The 21,954-nt window shown below is 43.2% G+C and overlaps 1 protein-coding gene across 1 annotated transcript in view; it reads left to right on the top strand.

Annotated features, from left to right (window-relative positions):
• Arfgef3 (ARFGEF family member 3) overlaps window positions 1-21,954 on the top strand; it is a 180,457-nt gene that overhangs the window by 93,092 nt on the left and 65,411 nt on the right. Inside the window, 6 exon segments of the mRNA XM_037200384.1 lie at window positions 6,827-6,875; window positions 6,878-6,948; window positions 10,527-10,569; window positions 11,208-11,286; window positions 18,082-18,186; window positions 19,029-19,362. Coding sequence (XP_037056279.1) covers window positions 6,827-6,875; window positions 6,878-6,948; window positions 10,527-10,569; window positions 11,208-11,286; window positions 18,082-18,186; window positions 19,029-19,362 — 681 coding nt within the window.

Here is a 21,954-nt window from a genome sequence, read left to right as displayed (position 1 = left end):
CTCTCTCTCTCTCTCTCTCTCTCTCTCTCTCTCTCTCTCTCTCTCCTCTCCTCCCTCCTCCCCCTCCGGCTCACAATTACTCCATCTCATAGCCTGGTGGTTCCAGCTAGGCTCAAGACCCACATTCCACACAAATGGCTGTGAGTGTCGGTGGAGTCCCGACGTGCACAGTGCTCACCATTGTCTTTTTAAAATAGTTAGGGAAGCAACTTAGGAAAAAATAAAACAAGCTCCTAAATCATGTAAAAGCCCTCTGGGAATGATGGGAAGGAATCCAGCTGTTCTTTGCCCTTTCTGTCTCTGGTAGACACTGGCGATCATTCAGGATGTCGCTTACCCTGAAACCTGTTGATCAGGAAATGAGATGTGTACTTAAGTATGAAAAATGAACCCTAGTTTCCTGGAGGTACTGTTGAGACCAGAAAGGGATCATTAAGCTTTCAAAATGTAAATATGAAGCAACCCTGGTCTGTGTGTCTAACACGAGTTTGCTGAATTAACCTCTAGTCAGAAAAAGTTCTTTACAAGCGTACCTTCCGTGTTACAAGAGGAATAAAAAAAAAAAAAAAAAAAGACCAGATTTGTTCAAGGGGCAATTACAGAATAAGCAACCATTATTTACGATTCAGTTTCATGAACTGTCATTACCAGTCGTCCATATGGGCACACAGTGCTGATGGGTCAAGGTTCAGCCATGGGCTTATTTTAGTATCATGCATAGGTTAGGAGACATATTGAGTTTTCCAAAGACAGCCACCGCTCCCTTAATATCGGGAAAGGCCAAGGGCCCAGAAATTGTCAAGATCTTCCACAAAAGAAGAGGATGAAACAGCCAAAAGCAGTCCGAGGCTGATTTGGACAAGGTTAATGACACTGTCCCATTGGAAAGATCTGAGGACTGCCACCGAGCCTGCTGAAGATAGCTCTATTGAATTTCTCAAGAGCCAAAAGCCTTGGCTAGAAACATGTGTTTGATAGTTTGATCTTATTGATGTCTAGAGACTTCTAGTCTTTTTTTCCCCCTCCCTATAGCAAGTTTGCTGGTCTCAGGGAAAATCTGTTTCAGAACCACTGTTGCTGGGCTTAGTTTTCTAACATTCTTCTTTCCAGGGATTTCCCCCTTTTTACTCCTTCTACCCAGCGTCTGTCTTTTCCAAAACACTGGTTAATAAAATCCATCCATCATCAAGTCCCAAGAGCATGGCTCCACATCTTCATTGTCCTATACTCTCGACTCACCCTGGCTATAAAGAACCACAAACCGAGTAAAGTTCATGTTCACACCCCAGTTTCTACAGCTTGCTATTTTTTTTTCTTTTTTAAAAAACATAATTTCTTTATTGATTCTTTGGGAATTTCACATGATATCTCCCAGTCCCCCCATAACCTCCCCTCACCGCTGCAATGCCCCCCCCAAAAAAACCTAGACTTTTTATATTGCAAGCATGTGCTAATGTTAATCACTCTGCTATATTGCTTACTGTATATCATCAGTTTAGAAAATGATGGACCTTTCCTGAGGCATTTATTAGATAACCGAGATACATTTTTACAGATGAAGTGAAATAGAGACACATTTAATTTTTGCGACCCTAGAGCCCATGGCTGTTGGAAGTATGCAGGCCTACCACCTCAAACAAGTTCAGACCACAGAAGTGAGGAGATATTTTAAAGAGTTACTTTACATCCCCGAAGTTCTTTCCTTTTCCCTTCTTCTCTGTGCCTCCCTCTCTGTATTGGTCCTGGTTCGACTCTTCCGGCTTATGTGTGCATGTATGACTTACTGCTAGATGGACTGGGTGAGAGCTGGTCTCTTACTGCAAGGGATTTTCACATCTGTTTCTCTCTGATTGGATAGTCCTGAGTGGAATTATGTGTAGTCAGAAGACACAGAGAATAATGAGAAGACCTCATTTGGGCCAGTTCATAGGGAACAGGCTAGGTCTCAGGAAAACTAGACTCGCAGAAGGTTCTAATTGGAGTGGTGTGGGAATGGGTGAGGTAGGGTGTCTTAGGTCACTATACTGTGCCAGTGTAAGCCCAAAACACAAAACAAAACAATCATGAAGGAAGAAAAAGAAAGGTAGTTTTCCATGTATGCCAGGCTTATGAAGACTTTCCTTAAAGCTGAGATCTAAAAGAAAGTACAGCAAACTTCTCTATCTGGCATTATTGCCCAAATTAAAATATACACATATACACTTTCTTTCTAGGAACAGTTCGACTGAAATTCTGTTTCTCTCTCTGTGTCTCTGTGTCTCTCTCTCCTTCTCTCTCTCTTTCTCTCTCTCTCTGTGTGTGTGTGTGTGTGTGTGTGTGTGTGTGTGTGTGTGTGTGTGTGTGTGTGACAGAGAGAGAGAGAGAGAGAGAGAGAGAGAGAAAGAGAGAGAGAGAGAGAACCAATTTGATGAGGTTCCTCTTTTTATATACCCACCATTACAGGTACCTGTTAGGAAGGAGACCTCTTTCAGAAACAACAAGAAATGGCCTGGTGACTGATCCATCACCATGATTCCTCATACAGTTTAGACTCAGAGTGATAAACAAAGCTTATCCAGTTCTCTTGTGATTAACAAGCATTTACTGTCTTCTCTATGTAGAAGACATTGCTTCCTAATAGATTAATCTCTGATCCTACTTCCTCACTCTTAGTTTTCATTTGTACCATTTATTTTTTCAACTGGAGATATATGAGCTCGTCTCTCCATAGAACTAATGATTCAGTATCACACACACTTTTTTTGTGCAGCAATGCTATTAATTCTCTTCAGACAGGAAAAAGAAAGTTGTGTGCATGTTCAGCAAAGTGAAAGTTATGTGTACTTTACAAAGCTAGGTAAATTTCTTTTGAAGCATCTCCTTTTAAATTTGTTACGTATTTGGGCCAAAATATACTGAGTACTATGTACCTCGGTGCTACTTCATGGTGAGTTTTGCCTGGGACTGCCATTTGTCACCCTTAGCCAGTGTTGTAAAGGTCTGTTTTTTTTGTGCTTACCTGCAGACTCGCATTTTCTAGTTCTTTTTCTCCTTTGGGAGATTTTTTTGTTTTTGTTTTCATTAACCATCCATGCTATAATGACATGTCTAGCATGACATAAGCTAGATGTCCTCACATGCAGGACATTATCAAAATGTGCATTGTGGCTTTTTTTCACTGATCTGTGTCTCCATGCATTCCCTGGTGATCAGGGGCCTGTGGTTTTTTTTTTCACACGCTATTTCAATTGGCCTTTCACACTTCTGGCCAGGGTACGGGCTTGAGGCTTTTCAAGATCTACATGACAGATGCAAAGAGCACGATGGATGGGTAGAATGATTCTGGGAGAAGGAAAAGAGGAAGCCGCAGCTCTGCTGCAGAAACTCAGCCTGCCTTGGGGTGTGGCATTCTCTTGGCTCCTTTTTCCAAATGTTCTTGTTTTAGTATTGCCTTGCAGCAAAAGAAGTAGAACTTTCATGCATTTTTTTAAAATCTCTGGTGTTGAATACAGTGTTCAAATTTAAAAATATAAACCCTATTTCCATTAACTAACTAGTTTAACAACTTACCACTACAGAAAGCTTAAGAAACTATTTCTTGCCAGGCGGTGGTGGCGCACACCTTTCATCCCAGTACTCATGAGGCAGAGGCAGGTGTATGTCTGTGAGTTGGAGGCTAGCCTGGTCTACAGAGTCAGTTCCAGGACAGCCAGGGCTGTTACACAGAGAAACCCTGTCTCAAAAAAAATAAAAAATAAAAAAAGATAAGAAAGAATTTTATTTTATTTTTGCCATTTCATACATAAATACAATGCACTGTGGGTATATCCAGCCACCACCACCACCAATTACCCTCTCAGAGTAGCTGATGAAGCATTTTGTTCTAAACACTTAAAAAGAGATGCCAGAAAGAAGTGATACTGTTTGTATTTAATAGTGTATCTCTTTGTCATATTCAGCATTACATTCTCAAATTTGACAGAATAAGCTTCTTAAAGTAACAGTTTCTTCTTGACTGAGTAAATGCATTCATCATTTCCTTTAATAAAAAACCTCTTGTGGTAAGTCCTGGTCCATGTTATTCTCTTAATATTAACAACTAAGAACAGTGTGACATTTACACTAAGAAAAAATACATTTGGTATTTGCAAAGTTCTCTATTTATTAGAACATTGTGCTATATAAAGTTTGATTTTCTATGGATGCTTTCTTTCACAGGTTTCAAGGGACTGATATCATGTCTTAAAGGAGTTGGGCTAGTGTGTATGGCTTGGAGTCCAGGAGAATTTATGTTAAGTCTATGGTTGAGCTTTCAAAATGGCTACTCTTTCGAATATAGTGCTTTTCTAGATTAAGAGTCCTCTTTGAATATATGTGAAAACTTATTTTAAACATCAAAAGTTACAAAGATTTCCTGAAAAACATGTAAGGAAACCCTTAAATTATGAGATCAATGGCATTTGCATGCCTGATTATAGACCACAAAGAAATTGGTTTCATCAAAGTGCAGTGCTGCACTCATTTAAAAGTAATTTCAGAGTTTTCAAGTTATTTTATCATATCCCAAAGAATAAGCTCTGGAGATTAAAATATCACCCTAAAGCACTTATAAATTACTGTGTCTCGAAATCTATTATAATCCATAATTATTTGAGAAAATGAGCACATACCCTTAACACCAGCACTCAGGAGCCAAGGCAGAGCTCTTTGAGTTCAGGCCAGCCTGGTCTATGTAGTTAGTTCTTGGCCAGGCAAGGCTACATAATGAGACCTATTTCAGAAAAAAAAAAAAAATTAAGATTCACGTGTCCTAAATAGTTGTACAAAAAAAAATATTTTGTAACCTATTCCTATTTTTTTAACTATAGAAGAACCCATCTAGACCAATATCCAAATCCAGTATTAAGTTTCAAATGTCCTTTGGGAAATATTAAATAGTATGTAAGGTATGGATTAAACTTTAAAAATATTTATTTTGTAGAGTTAAGGGTTGTGGGTAAATGAAATCCCAGGATATACAAGGCCGGGATTCCAACCCAACACTGAAAAATAATAATAAAAAGAAAACATTAGCTTTTGGTTAATTTTACAAAAAGACTATTATAGTGAGACATGCCAAGAAACTTCTCATACCTTGAGCAGTAGCAACAACAAGGATTAATATTCTCTCTCTTTCATCTCAGATATCAGTCATCAAGTTAAATTTTCCATTTGAGGGTAAACCTCTGTTTTTATTAGTGCCCATGAGGAGCTGTTCCTAGAAGAATAATTTCAGTTTATTCAATTCTTTTGTCTTTCTGTTTACCTCATTGTTGAAGGACACATGGCCTTATGGAGAGAAAAAAAGTAGGCAAATTTTAAGCAGGCATTCATTGCTAGGCCCATCCTTAGAGCTTCAAGAATTCGAGGCCATGAACCTTCAAAAGCCATGACATGACATTCAGAGTTATCAAGTAAGAGATCCCCCACCCCCACCCCAAATCTGGGATTTCCCCATAACTAGCCACCAACAATTCTGTTTAGTTTTAACTAGAGATTCAGAATCACAGATCCAAGGAGGCGTCGACTGGCCTGTTCACTCAGCAGAACAGGGGACAGGAAACACGCAGAACAGTGACACTGTGTACCTTTCCCTCACAGGGCAGGTGTTTCTCTGGCTCTCAGTTGGCAGTGTGGCTTATGAGACTGAGTGAAGCTGAAAGTTTCTCCTGTCCCACTTGGCCCTGTGGTCCCGCAGCCGCTTACAAAATAATAACTCCAAAGTTTAATATTAATTGCAAACTCTATGGCCTATTGGCTCAAGCTTCTTGCTAGCTAGCCCTTACAACTTAACTCAACCCATAACTATTAATCTATGTATCCCTACATGTTCTGTGGCTGTAACTGCATCCATTACATGTTGCTCCTTGGACAGCAGTTTGGCGCCTTCCTTTACTCTCCTTTCTTCATGATCTCTCTTGGATTTTCCTGCCTGGCTCCATCCTGCCCTGCCATAGGCCAATGCAGCTTTATATATCAACCAATCAGAGCAACACATATTCACACCCTACAGAAAGACATCCCGCAGCAACTGAGTATCGCCTCATGAGTGAAGGATCACCCCTGCTATGGAGCCCCCATCTCAGGAGAAGGCACTGTTTGTGAAAGAACTCTGTGAGCAGGGTTTGCAGCGTTTCCTCGGAGGACACACTCCATGACAGGGCTCCCTGCATGTAGGGAAGCCCAAGCCTGTGGCTTCGCTCCCAATCTTCTGAGTTGGATCACAGTACCCCTGAGTCAGGGGGCGCTCAGTGGCCAGGAGTCACCTCTTCCCACAAGTCATTCTGCCTTTGTGATTGTTTGGAGAACACAACAACAGTTCACACACACTCAAACCCATTACACCTCCGAGATTTCCCACGTCCAGCGCTCTTGTGAAACAAACGGTGCTTTCTCCGGCCATTGAGCTTCTCCTAGAATTGTTGGGGTCACAACCCCCCCCTCCACAGATATGTATTCCCCTGTGAAACTCAGAAACACGACATTATAAGAGTGGTGACCGTCAGGGAAAGGGTTCTGTGAATGCTTAAAAACAAATGTCCAGAGGTCTTTAATATGCTAGTTATTTTTTATTAGTAAATAGTTTAGAGTCAAGCTGACTTGCCCTTTCAGAAGGATTTGGAGGCCAGAGCAAGAGGACCCTGAGTTCAAGGCCAGCCTCAGGTACGAGAAAGCAAGAGCTTGTTCTTTAACAAGCTGGCATTCTCCCTGCGGAGGGCCGAGGACTGTCTGGGATAATGGGCTGTCGGCGTGCGGTGCGTGCGTGCGTGCGTGCGTGCGTGCTGCGTGACTCCCGTCTCCTCCCCAGGTGTGCATCGAGACCTACACCTGCAGCTGTCACCAGCGCAGCATCAACACGCTGTGCGCGCGACTCTCAGTCAGATGTTGAGCGACCTGACTTTGCAGTTACGGCAGAGGCAGGAGAACACGGTGAGCTCATGGCGTCGCATGTCTGCGCGGGTTTGGTGATGACACCATGTATGTTACGGCGTGTTATATGTCCCAGGCCTGGGCCTGTACCGCCATGGCTACTGTCCACTGAAAACACTGAGTAGTACTTTTTTACCGGGACGTTTATTTATATAAATTTAGCTATATAGAAATTTGCCTATTTTGCCCCCAAAATATGAAGTGCTCTTCCTCACGGTTTTGTGTAATAAACTACAATAAAATTTTGATCACTGTTTTAAATTTTTTTCCCTTAAAATCAGTTTTTAAGAACTTTTCCCATTAAATATTTTTGTGAAAAATATTATATAGGTGACTGGAGAGATGACCCAGCGGTTAGGAACACTGGCTGCTCTTCTAGAGGACCTGGGTTGGATTCTGAGCACTCACATGGCAACTCACAACTGTCTGCAACTCCAGTTCCAAGGGATCCAATCAGTGGCTTCTTCTGGCCTCCTCAGGCACAGGCACACATGTGGTGCACAGATAGACAGGCAGGCAAAGCACCTATACACATGAAACAATTTTTAAAATTTTAAAGCATATTATGGCAGTTAACTTGTAAAATGAAGCGGGGGTGGGGCAGGGAAGTAGCAGTTGACTGCATGCTATGAGTTTGGATGCAATTTCCTGGATTAACTAAAGTGACAGCAGGATGTCCCCCCCACCTGCCGGGGCCAGCAGTATAAAGCTAAGTATCTGGTGACCTCAAAGGCCACTAGCGCTTTCTGCTCAAAACCTGCACAGATTGTCTAACACGAGCCTCCAGGGGATGAAAGTCACCTTTTTGGTGTGTGTTTTCTTCTAGAGATGTCAATAAGAGACACAGCTTCGAAACTAATGCTTTGCTCCGACTTTAAAATCGGCCTCTGTAATGATAACTCGTTAAAATTCCCATAAAACCCAATGTGATGAAGCTCATTATTGTTCGGGGTAGGCAATCTCAGTTGGGGTTGGAGATCTCCGCAGACAGAGATGGGTTTTCAGCTGTTCAATTTCAAATATTTCTCCTTTTTTTTTTACTTCAATTGTTTTCTAATTTTTGAGGAAACTATGGACTTGAAGGAACCCTACAGATAGTCAAGTCAGCTTTCTGCATTCCTTATTTTACAGATGAGATGCGAAAGCCTGGAGAGAGATAATTGAGCTATAAAGTTAATGAGCTATCCTTGAAGGAAGCAAAGTTAAGCCCTGGTCTCTGACTCCCAGGCCACATTTTCCATCCACATGTGCTCTGGCAGCCAGTGCAGACAAGCAGCAATAATTTGGAAAAACAAATATTGATTTTTTTTTTTTTGCTTTTGTATTTGCTATACCCAAAGCCCAAATTTCTAATAAACTAAGATATCAGTTACTTTAGATAACCCCTTGTTGGAAGTGATGTCATTTATCCTGTGATTTTGGATATGATGGGTATAGGAATGTTGGCTCAAAAGAATCTATATAAATGGAAAACATATTAGGAAAAAGGAATTTCCGATGCTAAAATTTCTAAAATAATGTCATATTTTGTCCTTCCTAACTCGTAACACAATTGAATAGTCTACTATTAGTAATACCTAAGATTCTTAAATAAAACATTTAAATGCAATAACTTAAAGTACTCCCAATTATGTTCATTTAATCTTATTTTTGGAACTGTAACTAGAGGACAGTCATAATAATGTTTGGGGCAAAGATCAACTGTACCTGTGATGGAACATGCTATCTAGCCCAGCAGTATTGTAGGCTAAATCATTTTGGGTTTTATGTATATAATTGATGTCACACAATGACAAAAATCATTTAGCAGTGACATTCTCAGAGCATGTCCCTATCATTAAATGGTACATAACTATGTTAGGTGGTAAGTCATGTGCCTCAGCCTGCTAGTGGTTAGGTCTCCCTCAGAATGGTAGCAGGGACAGCTGAGGAGGTCTGGTTATACAGTGCAGATGCTATATGTCTCTATCCTGTGTTTTATGTGACCAGTCAGCCTGCTGGTCCTGCTCATCGATGACCTTCTAGACTCACCCCAATCAAAGGCAAGACCCAAAATCACGTGGCAAATTGCTGTTCCCCATGGACTTCCTTTGTATTATTCAGGCAGTCCTTTGGAGAAGGATTGCCTGTCTAAATGAAATTCTCTTTTCATTCTTACCTAAACGAACTTCTCAGGATGGTTACCTTTGAAGCATTTGTGATGTCTAGCAGAGGGAACTGTCAGTTTTTCCACCTAAAAATTAGATGCTTTTTCAAAAGCGATTAAAGGGAAGTGGCTATCAGAATGATAATGTTTGCTCTAAGGAAGCTGTGCAGCCTCCCGGGGCACACTCAGGGACACCTGGGAAGAATGTGTATATTCTGTAGCATGACTCCTTCCTGGAAAGACATCCTGGGCCAACTCAGAATTAGGAAAACCTGGATACAGCAGAAAGACAGTGAATAATGTGGAATGCAAAGGTATTAGCATAAAGTCCACCTTCCACATAATGTCTGCAGCCTCCCATCCCTCCCCCAGGCCAGATTATCAGCTCTGATTTTTGTATCCTTATGAATGCTGAGTTATCATCTCACTTTATTATTGAATTACTTATATGACCAAATCCATTGCTGACTTATAAGCTGCTGATCTTTCAAAGTGAAATTGCCACGTATAAATATCTGGTGGCTGGGCTGTCCGTATACTTCTACGGATAATGTCCTTCTGTTGCATTCTCTTAGAAAATGTCTTAGAGACACCAATGTAACATCTCACAAAATCTGCTGTGGAAGCAGCTGAATTTGCAGATTTTGAATACAGAGCATTACACATATGTGCCTATAGTGAGTCTTAAAAATGCAGCACTGTGGCATGATTTACATGTCAGATAGCTAATTGGCATGAAAATGCCCTTGTTATCAAACAAATCCTGCTGTAGAGAGGTAGGGAGACCAAGTCACCTCCTTCCCATTCTCAGCTCTGTGGTCACTGAGTTATGCTTGCCATGAGAACATGAGCCATCTTACCTGTAAGCCTTTCACTTTCTGTTTTTCCTAGGTGGTATCTTTGCTCTAACAGTTCTGGATCTACCTAGAGACCACCAAGCCAGGCTGTTTGACAGTCACAAGTTAATATGCTCCCCCATCAAACAGGAAGGTGGTACTTTGAGCTCTGTTCATCTTTGAACCTGTATCCCCAAGTAGAGCAAGGATGATTCTTCTTATGGCCGTGTCTAGATCTGTTAGGACCAAGAATAGTGTGTCCTGTCACCTTGAGATGAGTTATTGTCTGTACAAAGATGAACTCACCTCTTCAGGTAGACATTGCCCAAGTTCTAGCCCAGCAATGAAAGAATACCACGGGGCTTAAAATTCCAAGAAGTGTTTGAACTCTTGAATAGTTTATTTTAGAACTGACACACTCACAGTCTTTCTGTTCAAGGTCATGGGCAGTGAAATGCTTCCAGTGTGCTTGGGTACGACATCCAAACCCAGAGTCCTTAGGACGCCATTTGGTTTCCTAGAACTTTGCATTGTCTAAGAATCAGGACTTTTCTTGTCTGAATCTCCTAATGGTCTCTCTGTGTTTCCCTCACTAGATAATTGAAAACCCAGATGCCCCACAGGACTTCGGGAGTCAAGGTATTGGGTTTAGTTTTTACTAGACCTTTTTAAATGGTTGGGGTGTAAGAATACCTGCTTGGTGCATGGAACTGAGGATATAAAGATGGTCCAAGCTCTGCCTGGCTTCACCTTGCTTAGTATTATCTGACCAGCTGCTGTTTTCCTTCTGTTCCTCCAGTCCCGGTGCCAACTGTGTGAGGGAGATTAGCACTTTACACCCCTCCCATTTGGAGGCTGTCTGTTCTCCCTCCCTCCCCTCCCTTCTTGTCTGTCTTGTTTTGATGCAGGTTTAATTGCTTAAATGAGAATTGAGCAGGGAGTTCTATAGAAACCTGAGTGGCACGTAATGTTATTGTTTTAGAATTATGGTTTGTTTTTTTAATTCACCCACACAGCTTTGCATTGACTGTAGAAGAAATTTACTTATAATGAGAAAGAATCTTTTATTTTCTCCCTGGATTGTCTTTTGTTTGTTTTACATTAAAAAGGAGTGGCTCTATTCCATTCTCCTCTTTCCTATGATGGTTCTGGTACCCGAAAAGAGGCCTCATATCTGAAAATCATCAAAACCCATCGAAAGCACGGGATGGGAAGGGCATTGAGGGAGCTTCCGATGCCCACCAGTGTCTAATTCTTGCACCTCCTCTGTTTTGAAGGCTTAACAGTAGAGGCCCTTTGTGATGATGTTGTCTCTGTCCTGGCTGTCCTGTGTGAGAAGCTACAAGCCTCCATAAAGTAAGTCCCCTTCCATCCTGGCTCATATCCAACAGTTGTTCATTTTGAGACAACTTCTATCTACAGCATCATTGAAGCTACAGAATATCCATCTGTTCAGTTGTTCCCTCCCACTGACAGTTCCCTGTCATTCCTGAGAAATAGAGTCAGAGATCTCTGTCCATCCCAGGTTATTAAATGCCATTCTGAAAGTGTATCATTGCCTGAAGTGAAAGGGGGTGGAGAATAATACTTAGAAAGAAGAGTGAGTCCCTTGAGCCCAAAGCTGAGTAGAGAGTTGGAGAGTCAGAGCTGGAGGCTGTAAGAGTAGGTCCTGACTGCCGGACCGTGGTGGCACACGCCTTTAGTCCCAACACTCCGGAGGCAGAGGCAGGGGTCTCTATGAGATCAAGGCCAGCCTGGGCTACCAAGTGAGTTCCAGGACAGGCACCAAAGCTACACAGAGAAACCCTGTCTCAAAAAAGAAAAAAAAAAAAAAAAAAAAAAAGAGTAGGTCCTGACTTGGGCATGACTCTGCTGTGTGACTGACTGCCAATGACCTTTCTCATGGGACCTGGCTGGACTTTTGTGCTCTGTTAATGACAAGGCTGAATTATGGGGGCTTTTTTCTAACACTCTCTATTCTGGTCTTTAGCTTTTGACTTTTGGTAGAGGGTACAAGCATGCCAAGTCTATACTTTCCAGACAATAATTGATGTTATATATACATATTATATATCAGGTAAAATAATATTGTATGGCATATAAAATATTTCAGTGTTACTGTAGGGACAAATGTGAAAACTTTCTTAAAAGTCAATTGATGCCACTAAGATCACCAGGAACACCCCAGGCTAACAAAATTAGACTTACTAACTTATCACAGTGAGCACACACTCCTTGGGAAACTAAGGAGTACCCAGTAAAAGTGGACTAGGAAAGACCATAATTTTAGTTTGAGTCGGGTGATTTTACAGTAAAATAAGAGTTATGTTCAAGGATTGAGTTTTGTCAGGATGTACGGTCAGTTCTAGCATTGGGCGTCTTAATTTCTATGTAGTCTATGAAAGAAACAGTTGGTGGCTGGGTTGTCACTAGAGAAGAAGTAGGCGCCTCTCATAGGAGGGGATTTGGTTGCCTTCATGGATACACTCTCTGTTCTTCCCTTAACCATGGTTCAAGAGCAGTTGTCCACGCGCCTCCAGCTTGCTTGATCACAGTCGTGCAGAGGTCTTGTCTGTTCTTAACATCTGATGGCAATATTGATGTTCATCAGAAAGGCTCATCTGGCTGGTAGCAATGAGGGAGCTGCCACTATAAAGAGGCATCTGCCCCATCCCCACCCTCTCTAAGCCTTGGCACTGAGCAAGGACGGCAAAGGACACCAAAACTTTGAAAGACATAGAACGATGGTGGTCATTACTGGAAAGAAATAAGTGAAACTTTTTAACAGCTTCATAAGGGAAAAATAAAACCTTGAGTTTTTTAATTGTACAGACATCTGTTTGTAATCATAGTGATTTATAATTAAAATATAGCCATCAGGATATGTCAGAATGAGCCTGGAAGTCTATAAATGATAGAGGTAAACTGTATACTGTTCATTGGTAGAAAAAAAAATCTTCAGTTGGGTCCTATAAATGCCTGGCCCTAAATTTATGATTCTTTGTATGCTGGTGGCTCCTACATGAGCCACAAAGACCTGGAAGGGGATCATATAATCTGGCTTATCCAGGACATCCAGGTTTTAATCCTGGTGTATAAACGGGCATTTATTTTTGATAGCTTTAAGGAAGTAGTAGTATGTGTGGAGTCTTATACGCTGCACTGTGACTGGCGTGTAGTAGATATTTGATATGTTCTGGTTCTAAACTGGTATGTTTGCTCTGGGAATTGCTGGCACTAATTCTACTTTCTGATGGAGTTGGGAACATTGACATTTTTAATGACAAAAATTGGTCTATAGTTTTTAAGAAAGTGCCAGGCACAAACCTACGAAACCAAAGGGCAGAAGTGCGCATCAGCCATTGACAGCATTTCTTAACTCCATGATCTGAGGAGAGGCTTTAAACAGGGAAAGCAATTGCTATGGCCTAGAACTCATTTTTCTCTTGAGTCCTAGACAGCGTTAGGCAGGATGGCACTCTGCCTCGTGGTTTTGACAGGATGTGCTGTCATGGGATTTTGATGCACTGCCCCTAATCACAATCCTGCCTCTGGAATTTGATTGCTTACGGTCTCTGTACCCTAAGGGGAAGGGGTGGGCTTGCTAAAGAAGCTGGGGCGCTGCATGCTTAGAGTAGTGGAGACACCCCACACTCCTCTGTTGGCACTGTGGTATCCATCCCTTTCTTCTTAAATGTTCATGTTTGTGTGCCCTCTTCTGACTCCACTTCCTCAATTCCTTCTTTTCTATTAGCTAAACTGATGTTTCATCTGTCTTTTAAGTAGCTCATTTTTTTTCTCTGAAATTCCAATGGGCAGTCTTTGTCCCAACGATCATTTTCAAAATGGGACCCCAGGGACCTCCCAGGGCTTAGTCTCATAGAGACATGTGTGTGTGATACACTCCGTCTCTCCAGAGAACTCTGAAATACATTGAGGTACTCAGTACATCTCACCCACAGGCCTTCGAGATGTGCTATTAATAGCGTTCTACATTAGACAAGCTGAGCTGCATGCTCTCTCTCAGCTCAAGAGTTTTTCAGAGAATAATTGGGCTTAGAGTGGCATGAGATTCCTTCTCTGTCTGTCATCTGCCACTCTGTCCCAATCTCCTGCTCCAAAGAACGTCAGACAGGAATCTGCCTGTACCAAAGAAGGCTTGGAGTCCATAAAGCCAGCCAGAGTGGCCATATCAGCTTGTGCTAATTCTACTCCAGCTCTTACATACTTGCTCACTTCCTTCTCTTGTTTTTCTAATTAAGTTCAAATCTGGACCAAAGGGGAGCAAACATTTGGAGGAGGAAAAAAAAAAAAAAAAAAAAACATTTAAAACCCAACCCTGACAACTCCTGTGACATGCTGAAAGTACTGCTGATTATCTTCCCAGGAGGTAACCTCCCTGGCTCGGCGGCCGCTCCGCTGTATGGCCAAGCTGTCCACTGCAGAGAATTGTTCTGCTTGGCTGTGTACCTAGGAAGACCTGAGCGATGAGCAGGCAATGAGACAACCAGCCGATAATCTGCCAATTATGAAATGCTCTAACAAAAGACCAAGCAGAGTAGCTCCTGGCCCTCCTAAGGACGCAGTCTCCCCTCCCCCCCCACCGACACCCCCATGTATTTTGGAATAGTTAGCTAGGTTCTAGGCTCCTCCCCACTCCATACATTCAAGTGTTTGCCTGTCAGTAAGTACACAAGTCCGAAAAGAAAGGCTTGCACACTGTGCTCATGGTCAAAGGTCTCTAAGCGAGGAGCATGCGTGGAAGGAAGATGCTGAGATTTTCAGTGGCTCCTTTTCCTAGCATGACCCATGCAAGACCATAAATACCTGCTTTCCAGACTGCCGCAGCCCACATTTAGGCTGTGGGTACTATCTCCAAGGAGACTCCAGGGCTAGTTTTCCTTGGCTATACGTTCCTGTCAGTGAGGTTGATGTCTGGGGCCTGCAGTGTTCCTCGGCAGCCTTTGCAAACATTCACAATAACCCCGACTGCTCATCATCTCCCTCCTAGATGCATTCCTGGTGGCTTCAGAAATTGAGACCCTTTACTTTCTATCTTTAGTTTTACAATCCTAGACAAACAGTTTGTGAAAGATATTTTTGCATTGAAACATTGAATCTTAAAAATGACCCCAGTTCATCATCAGAAAAATTAACCCGAGACACAGTGATCCTTTCAGAATTGAGTCTTCAATGAAGCTTGTAATTGGCAGTATGACTGCTGTTCAACCCTCTCCAGTCTATGTAAGCAAAATTTTTGCATGGGCAGAACTCCAGACACCTTAGCATAGTGTATAGGGCCCATCCTTTTCTGGTGTCTCCATCTCTCTAATTCCCACTCCTTTATTTTTTTTAAAAAAACAAATCTCATGGAGCCTAGACTGGCCCCCGATCCTTATATACAGCTACAAATGACCTTGACCTCCTACCTCAACTCCGCAAGTGCTGGGATTACAGACATGCCCCACTGCGCCTGGCTTCTAGCCCAGCTCTTGCAAACATGATCCTCACATCCTGTGCTTCACCTGATGAAAACCTCCCAGGCCAAACCGCTTCCCCCTCTCTCTGCCCTGCATCTGTGTGCACGCTCTTACACAACTCCACGATGCCCCGGATACCTGCTTGAACCTCGGGGCTATACAAAGGCAGGGTTTCCTATCACATTCCTCCTGGGCCTTTCTGAAGGGGGCTTCTCCTATGCAGTACCATAGAAACCTACATCGAGTGAGTCATTTATAGCACTTGACAGCAGTGCTTGAGCTATGTGCCTCTCTATCTCGTCCCACAGTGAAGAGAGTGCTAGTTTCAGAGCAGTGAAAGGCTGAGGAAACGTGTAGGGGGTGGGAGCTAGAAATGTGAAGTCTTTTTTTTTTTTTTTTTTTTTTTTTTTGGTTTTTCGAGACAGGGTTTCTCTGTGTAGCTTTGCGCCTTTCCTGGAGCTCACTTGGTAGTCCAGGCTAGCCTCGAACTCACAGAGATCCGCCTGGCTCTGCCTCCTGAGTGCTGGGATTAAAGGTGTGCACCACCACTGCCCGGCGAAAATGTGAAGTCTTTACTTAGCCTGCAAAGGGTTAATATTTCTTGTCCTTCTGATTCTTCTAATCAAATTGTAATCATTATTGTCCTTCTGTCAAATGGTAATAACTTCTGTGGCAACTCATCCTTTGTCCCCCTCTCTCTCATCCTCAGAGTGTATGTACAAATGGAAGCATCTTTCTCTTTTCAATGTGTTGACATTAACCTTGTAGTGTGCGAGACAAAGATCTTTTAGACTGTGGGTTGATGAACTTTTTCTGTAAAAGGCCATATAGTGTGTCTCCTGACGTGCTTTTTAAAAAGTTGGCTTCATAGCCCCTTTAAAATATAATGACACTTTTAAATTCAAAGGTCTGGCCTCCAGCCAGCCAGCTTTAGAGTCTGAAGTCAGTTTGGATATTATCATAGAACCATCCCCGACCTCTTTCTCACTCTGCTTGTCTTACAGTGACACCATCTTTGTGAGTTTGGCAGGAGTGTGGACTTCTGGCCTCTAGGACAAATGGGCAGATTCCTTCTCCCTCTTCCTAGCTTCTAAGACTTCCAGTTTGCTCTTACAGCCTGGCCCTTCCTTTCCCCCTCCTGCTGTAGGGAACCATCTAACTGTTGAGAACATTAGCCTTCTTTGCTGGCATTTATTTTGAAGTAGAAAAAAAAAAACAGGAGCAACCAAATATTACTATTATTGGCAGATTTCTTCTTTTATGGACAGTCCACTCCATAAGAGATTCTTGCATTGTTCCTCTTTAGAAGATTTGAACCTCAATTAAATGTGTCTTTGAAATTAAGTTTTATCCTCCTTATGAGTCTCGTGACATACTAGAATTTTAACACCCTTTGGTGACACTGAGAGGAAACATAAGCTGGGAACATAAGAATATGTCTGTTTCTTTACTAGCTTATCAAGACAGCCCCTAATGTTGACTACGCCTCAATATATATCTTTGAGGGCTGGAGAGATGGCTTAACAGTTAGGAGCTTTGAATGCTCATCCAGAGGATCTGGGTTTAGTTCCCAGCAACCACATGGTGGCTAACAACTGTCTGTAACTCCAGTTCCAGGGGGATCCAACACCATCCTCTAGCCTCCCAAGAGCACCAAGTACACACATAGTACACAGACATGCATGCAAACAAAATAGCCCCGAGCATTAAATTAAAATTTTTTAAACGTGTTTCCTTAATAAATAAAGAAAAAATGTGGATGATGAATCAGCTAAGTGTTAGCTAATGAGATAACATGGCGGTCTGGAGGGGTCATGTCAGTATTAAAGTACTTGCCTAGCATGTGTGAGGCCCTGGCTTTGAGCCCCAGTACCAAGAAAAAAAAGAAAGCTATGGTGCAAGAGAGACAGGAAAAGAAAAAGATGGTATAAATGGGTTCTTGGAAAATGAAGGCATCAGTGGTAATTAGCTTTTCTGGCATATACGGGGTGTTGGCTAACATGTCACCGTTTGTACGCTGACTGCAGAAAATGTGCTCTGATGATATAAGATGCAGATACGACAAGCTGTGTGTGAGGGGCATAAAATATGGTCATTCTGCTTCACGCTCAGTTCTTGAACAAAAACTCAGAAACCTTTCTCCAAAGTTTACTCATTTCCCCAAATCAGCCTAACGCTCTCACTTTGTTAGGGCTCCCGTAACGGGGAACCAAAGGCTGGGTGCCCTGCACGGGGGAGCTGTTAGCCTAACTGTTCTGGAGGCTGACATGTCGAGATCAGGGTAGTTGCTCCTGAGCACTATGAGAGGACTAGTCTACACCTCCACCTCCACCTCCCCACTTGCCTTGTGGAGAGCCGTCTCCCTACGGTCTCTTCCTCCAGCCTTCCCTCTCTGCGTGCCTCAGTGTCCACAGGCTTTTTTTTCTGGGGACACCTGCTATGTTGGAGTAGGGCCCACGCAGATGCAGCCCCTTTAACTTTGCTCCAGAGAAGACCACCTGCTCAGCCCCTGGGGGGTTAGGACTTCAGTGTGAGGGACAGAGCTCTACCTATGACCCCCGACCGACCACGCATCCCCTCGGGTGATGCCTGAAGTTTGTCCGGGTTCGGCCCCAATGCCACCTCTCTCTTTTTCCCGCCTTTATGTGTGGTTGTCTTTGTGCTTCTACAGTGACAGCCAGCAGCTGCAGCTTCTGTACCTGGAATGCATCCTCTCCGTGCTCAGCAGCTCCTCCTCCTCCATGTACCTGCACCGGGGCTTCACTGACCTCATCTGGTGAGAGCATTAAACTCCTGATGCCCCCATCCCAGCCAAGGACTGCTGTAGCTGTGTCTCGGTTCCATTCCATAGTACCCATGACCTAGAGATAGTTTCATCTATGTGTGTGTGTCCTCCAGGTAGGAGAATGGCTTTATTTATGTACATCAGCCCCAATTCCAAAGAGAAACTAGTGGTTAATATAACAAATATGCTTCCAGCAGCCCTCTTCGGCCATTTACATCAATGAGATCATAAGAGACCAGACCAACTGACTTCTGGGTTCCCAGTTTGTTCTAAAAAGCATATAAATATATCAGGAATATACATGGAGTAAGAAATTCTAACCCTGAACTTATCTCTAGCTCCACAAGAGTGCTAATTGCCTACTCATGTCCAGAGATTTCAGGAAGTGAAGGCCCTGCAGGCAGCCAATCAGTAGGCCCTAGATCCCGTTTTACTGACAGGGAGGAAGCTGAGTGATGGGTGTCAGTATGGGATTTGAAACTAACACCTTAAATGAGAAATGATTCAGTTATCCATAGTAAAATGAAACTTGATGAGGAAGTCTTTTAGCATTCTGAGCTGTATCTGTTCACACACACACACACACACACACACACACACACACACACACACACGTCTGGTCCTTGAATGCTTCCCTTGACGCTTTATCTAGCTAACACTAACATGAGAAGGGAGGAGTAGACTGGGTGTATATCATAGGCAAAAGAAGGGAAGAGTAGGGACCCGTGCTCTTCCTGGATATTTCTCATGGCAACTATTTGTCTTCCTGGTGGCGTTCACACTTTATCACTCGGCTTTCAGTAAGGCTTATTCATCCTCCTGCCTCTTCCCAGGAAAAGCCTCTGCCCTGCTCTCGTTGTGATCCTGGGGAACCCCATTCACGACAAAACCATCACCTCTGCTCACAGCAGCGGCACCAGCACCAACATGGAGTCGGACTCTGCCTCTCCCGGTGTGTCTGACCACGGCCGAGGCTCAGGCTGCTCTTGCACTGCGCCTACCCTCAGCGGACCTGTGGCCCGCACCATCTACTACCTTGCAGCTGAGCTCGTCCGCTTAGTGGGGTCCGTGGATTCCATGAAGCCCGTGCTCCAGTCCCTCTATCACCGTGTGCTCCTGTATCCCCCACCCCAGCACCGCGTGGAAGCCATCAAGATCATGAAAGAGGTAGGGAGGTGTGGGCGAATGCCTTGGGGTTGCCCGCAGGAATCTCTATGCAGGGTCCTACATGTAGGCGCATCTAAACTGGCATCCCTTGTTAGGGCATCATTACTTCCACATGACATCCAGTAACAAACAATTCTGAAGTTGGTGGGCATCTATTTGGGAGTTGTGGTTAAAAAGAAAAGAAAATGTTAGAGACATTCATTGGCTCCAAACTCTTTGGTGATTAGCTATGTGTGTGTGTTAAAACTCTGATAGATGTACACCTGAGATTCATCTTAATGATATGGGTTCCCTCTGACATTTAACCCAAGGTGCTTCCCCAGGACACTATTCAGAGGCAACACTAGGTGAGATGCCTCCAAGTCATGGGTGAGACCAGTGCTGTTCTGGGAAGCCAAGCAGATGAATTCCAGCCAGGTTGTTCTGAAAATAATGCCTCTGCTTATAAGACAAAACTGGCAAGTTGGAAAAGTTGGTTACCTAGATACCAAAACCTGCAGGGCTTTGCACACAAAATGCTCAGTACCCAGGATGTTTGCTTGCCTTTTTGTGTATTATTCCCTTGTGTCCCCGTGCCATATAGACAGTGTGCCTATTTGTCAAAGACACAAAGGACATTATGTTTCTTACCGTACGTTCTCTTTCTGGCTCTATCTCCTGCCCAATAATAGGTGTAAAAAAGTAAAGTTCCTTCCTTTGGTCTACCCTGTGGTGGTACTTTAGAGGTCCATAGTGGTCAGAGCTAGGACACCAAACCACAGATGCTGTAGCTCTTATGCCCATCTTGAGATTTTAAAAGCTGGAGGTATGGTTCAGTGATACAGTACTTGGTTTGCAAAAAAAAAAAAAAAAAAAAAAAAAAAGCACTGGGCAATGGGGAGTGGGAGAGATGAGGGGGTGTCTAGGACTATAATTCAGTAGTAGTCTTTGCCTAGCATGCACAAGGCTCTGAGGTTTGGTCTCTAATACCACAGGAAGATAAAAAGGTTTTACCTTTTTTGGTGTGTTTGTTGAAGGTCTTTGAGAAGCCTACTCCCTCTGTCCCCTTCCCCTCCCGATTCTGGAGCAATCAACAAGTGCCTGACAAATTTAGGCATTCAAATACATTATCTAAGTTGAATTGGAGGACAAGGTGGGCTTTCAAGAGAAATGAGGTTTCAGAGCCCTATCCCTTGGACACTGGTATAACTTAGTGTTACAGGACATCTGAGCATGCATGAGGCTCCTTACCGAACACCAAAGAAAAATGAAATCCCCATCCCTCAGAGATGCAGTCACCCATCAAGAAAAGGTGGGAGAGAGAGAAGAGGTCTCCTGGAGATGCAACTGTTTCTGAGTAATATTCCTGCTCATACTTACGTATATACCTCGCTCTGGAAATAGAAGGTCATAGCAATGGGATCTACATTCTACAGAACTTCATTAACCATTCTTTAGTGTAACCTCAAAATGACATTTTCTGTAAAGATGTGCAGCATATGGAAATATAAACCGGTTAGAACGGAATGATTACAAGAATGTTACATATGAAAACTTGTGAGAAGGCAACCCTGTACAGTTGACTAGAGACCTAACTACTGTATTGAAAGTAGAACACCTAAGAATGAACATCCCAACTCTCCAACCTTGATGATTGGAAAAACAGAGCAGAATAAATTGGAAGTGGCAAAAAGGAGAGAAAGTAAAGGATAAAACAGAAAGTAGTGTGGGAAAAAGCCGTGCTAGGCAGCCAGGTCATGGAAAACTCTCCTTATAACCCAGACTCAACAAATGGGAGGAAGTGGTAGATGGGCTGTCCCTGCCCCTGTAGGGAAGGTGGTGACTCTGGGTTGTAACAACAATCAAAGACTTTGTTGTTGTTGTTGTTTTTCAAGGCAGGGTTTCGCCGTGTAGTTTTGGTGCCTGTCCTGGGCTCGAACTCACAGAGATCTGCCAGGCTCTGCCTCCCGAGTGCTGAGATTAAAGGCGTGTGCCACCGCTGGCCGGCACCAAAGACTTTAAAACAACTTTCGAATAATTGTTTCCAGCAGTATCTCCTGGCTGGAAGAGCAGACAATGGGATTCGTGCTCTGGAAGGCTCCAAGATTATGAATTCTGAGTCTTTCGGTGACTGTTGAACGTGGAGAGCTCAATAAAGAGGAAGAGAGACTTTGGTAGTTGACAGTGGCCTTGGTGATGCATTAAAAAGGACATGGATTTTCCCACGGTGGAAAGGGCAGAACAGAGTAATTCTCTTTGATCTGGAACTTGTGCCTGGAGGGGTGGCTCCATTGTTTAAGAGCCCACACTTCTCTGGCAGAGATCGGTTCCCAGCACTCATGTCAAGCCTGTGACTCCAGCTCCAGTTGGGTCTGAATCTGTTGCCCAATTCTGAATCCAATGAGCACCTGTACTCACATGTCCACACATCCTCAGAAACACAGACAGACAGACAGACACACACACACACACACACACTCAAATGAAATAAAAATCTGTAAAACTTACAGCTAATGTAACCCTTGTAGCATTCCCAAATGCTGCTCGGCCAGGTTTCTCAGGTAAAAACACAATTTCAGATTATGTGTTGTAACTGTAACTGCTGGGTGTAGA

This window comes from Peromyscus leucopus, chromosome 8a, assembly GCF_004664715.2.
Source record: "Peromyscus leucopus breed LL Stock chromosome 8a, UCI_PerLeu_2.1, whole genome shotgun sequence".
Lineage (NCBI taxonomy): Eukaryota > Metazoa > Chordata > Mammalia > Rodentia > Cricetidae > Peromyscus > Peromyscus leucopus.
Note: the sequence above shows the minus strand (reverse complement) of the source record. Positions and strands in the feature narration are given on the sequence as shown.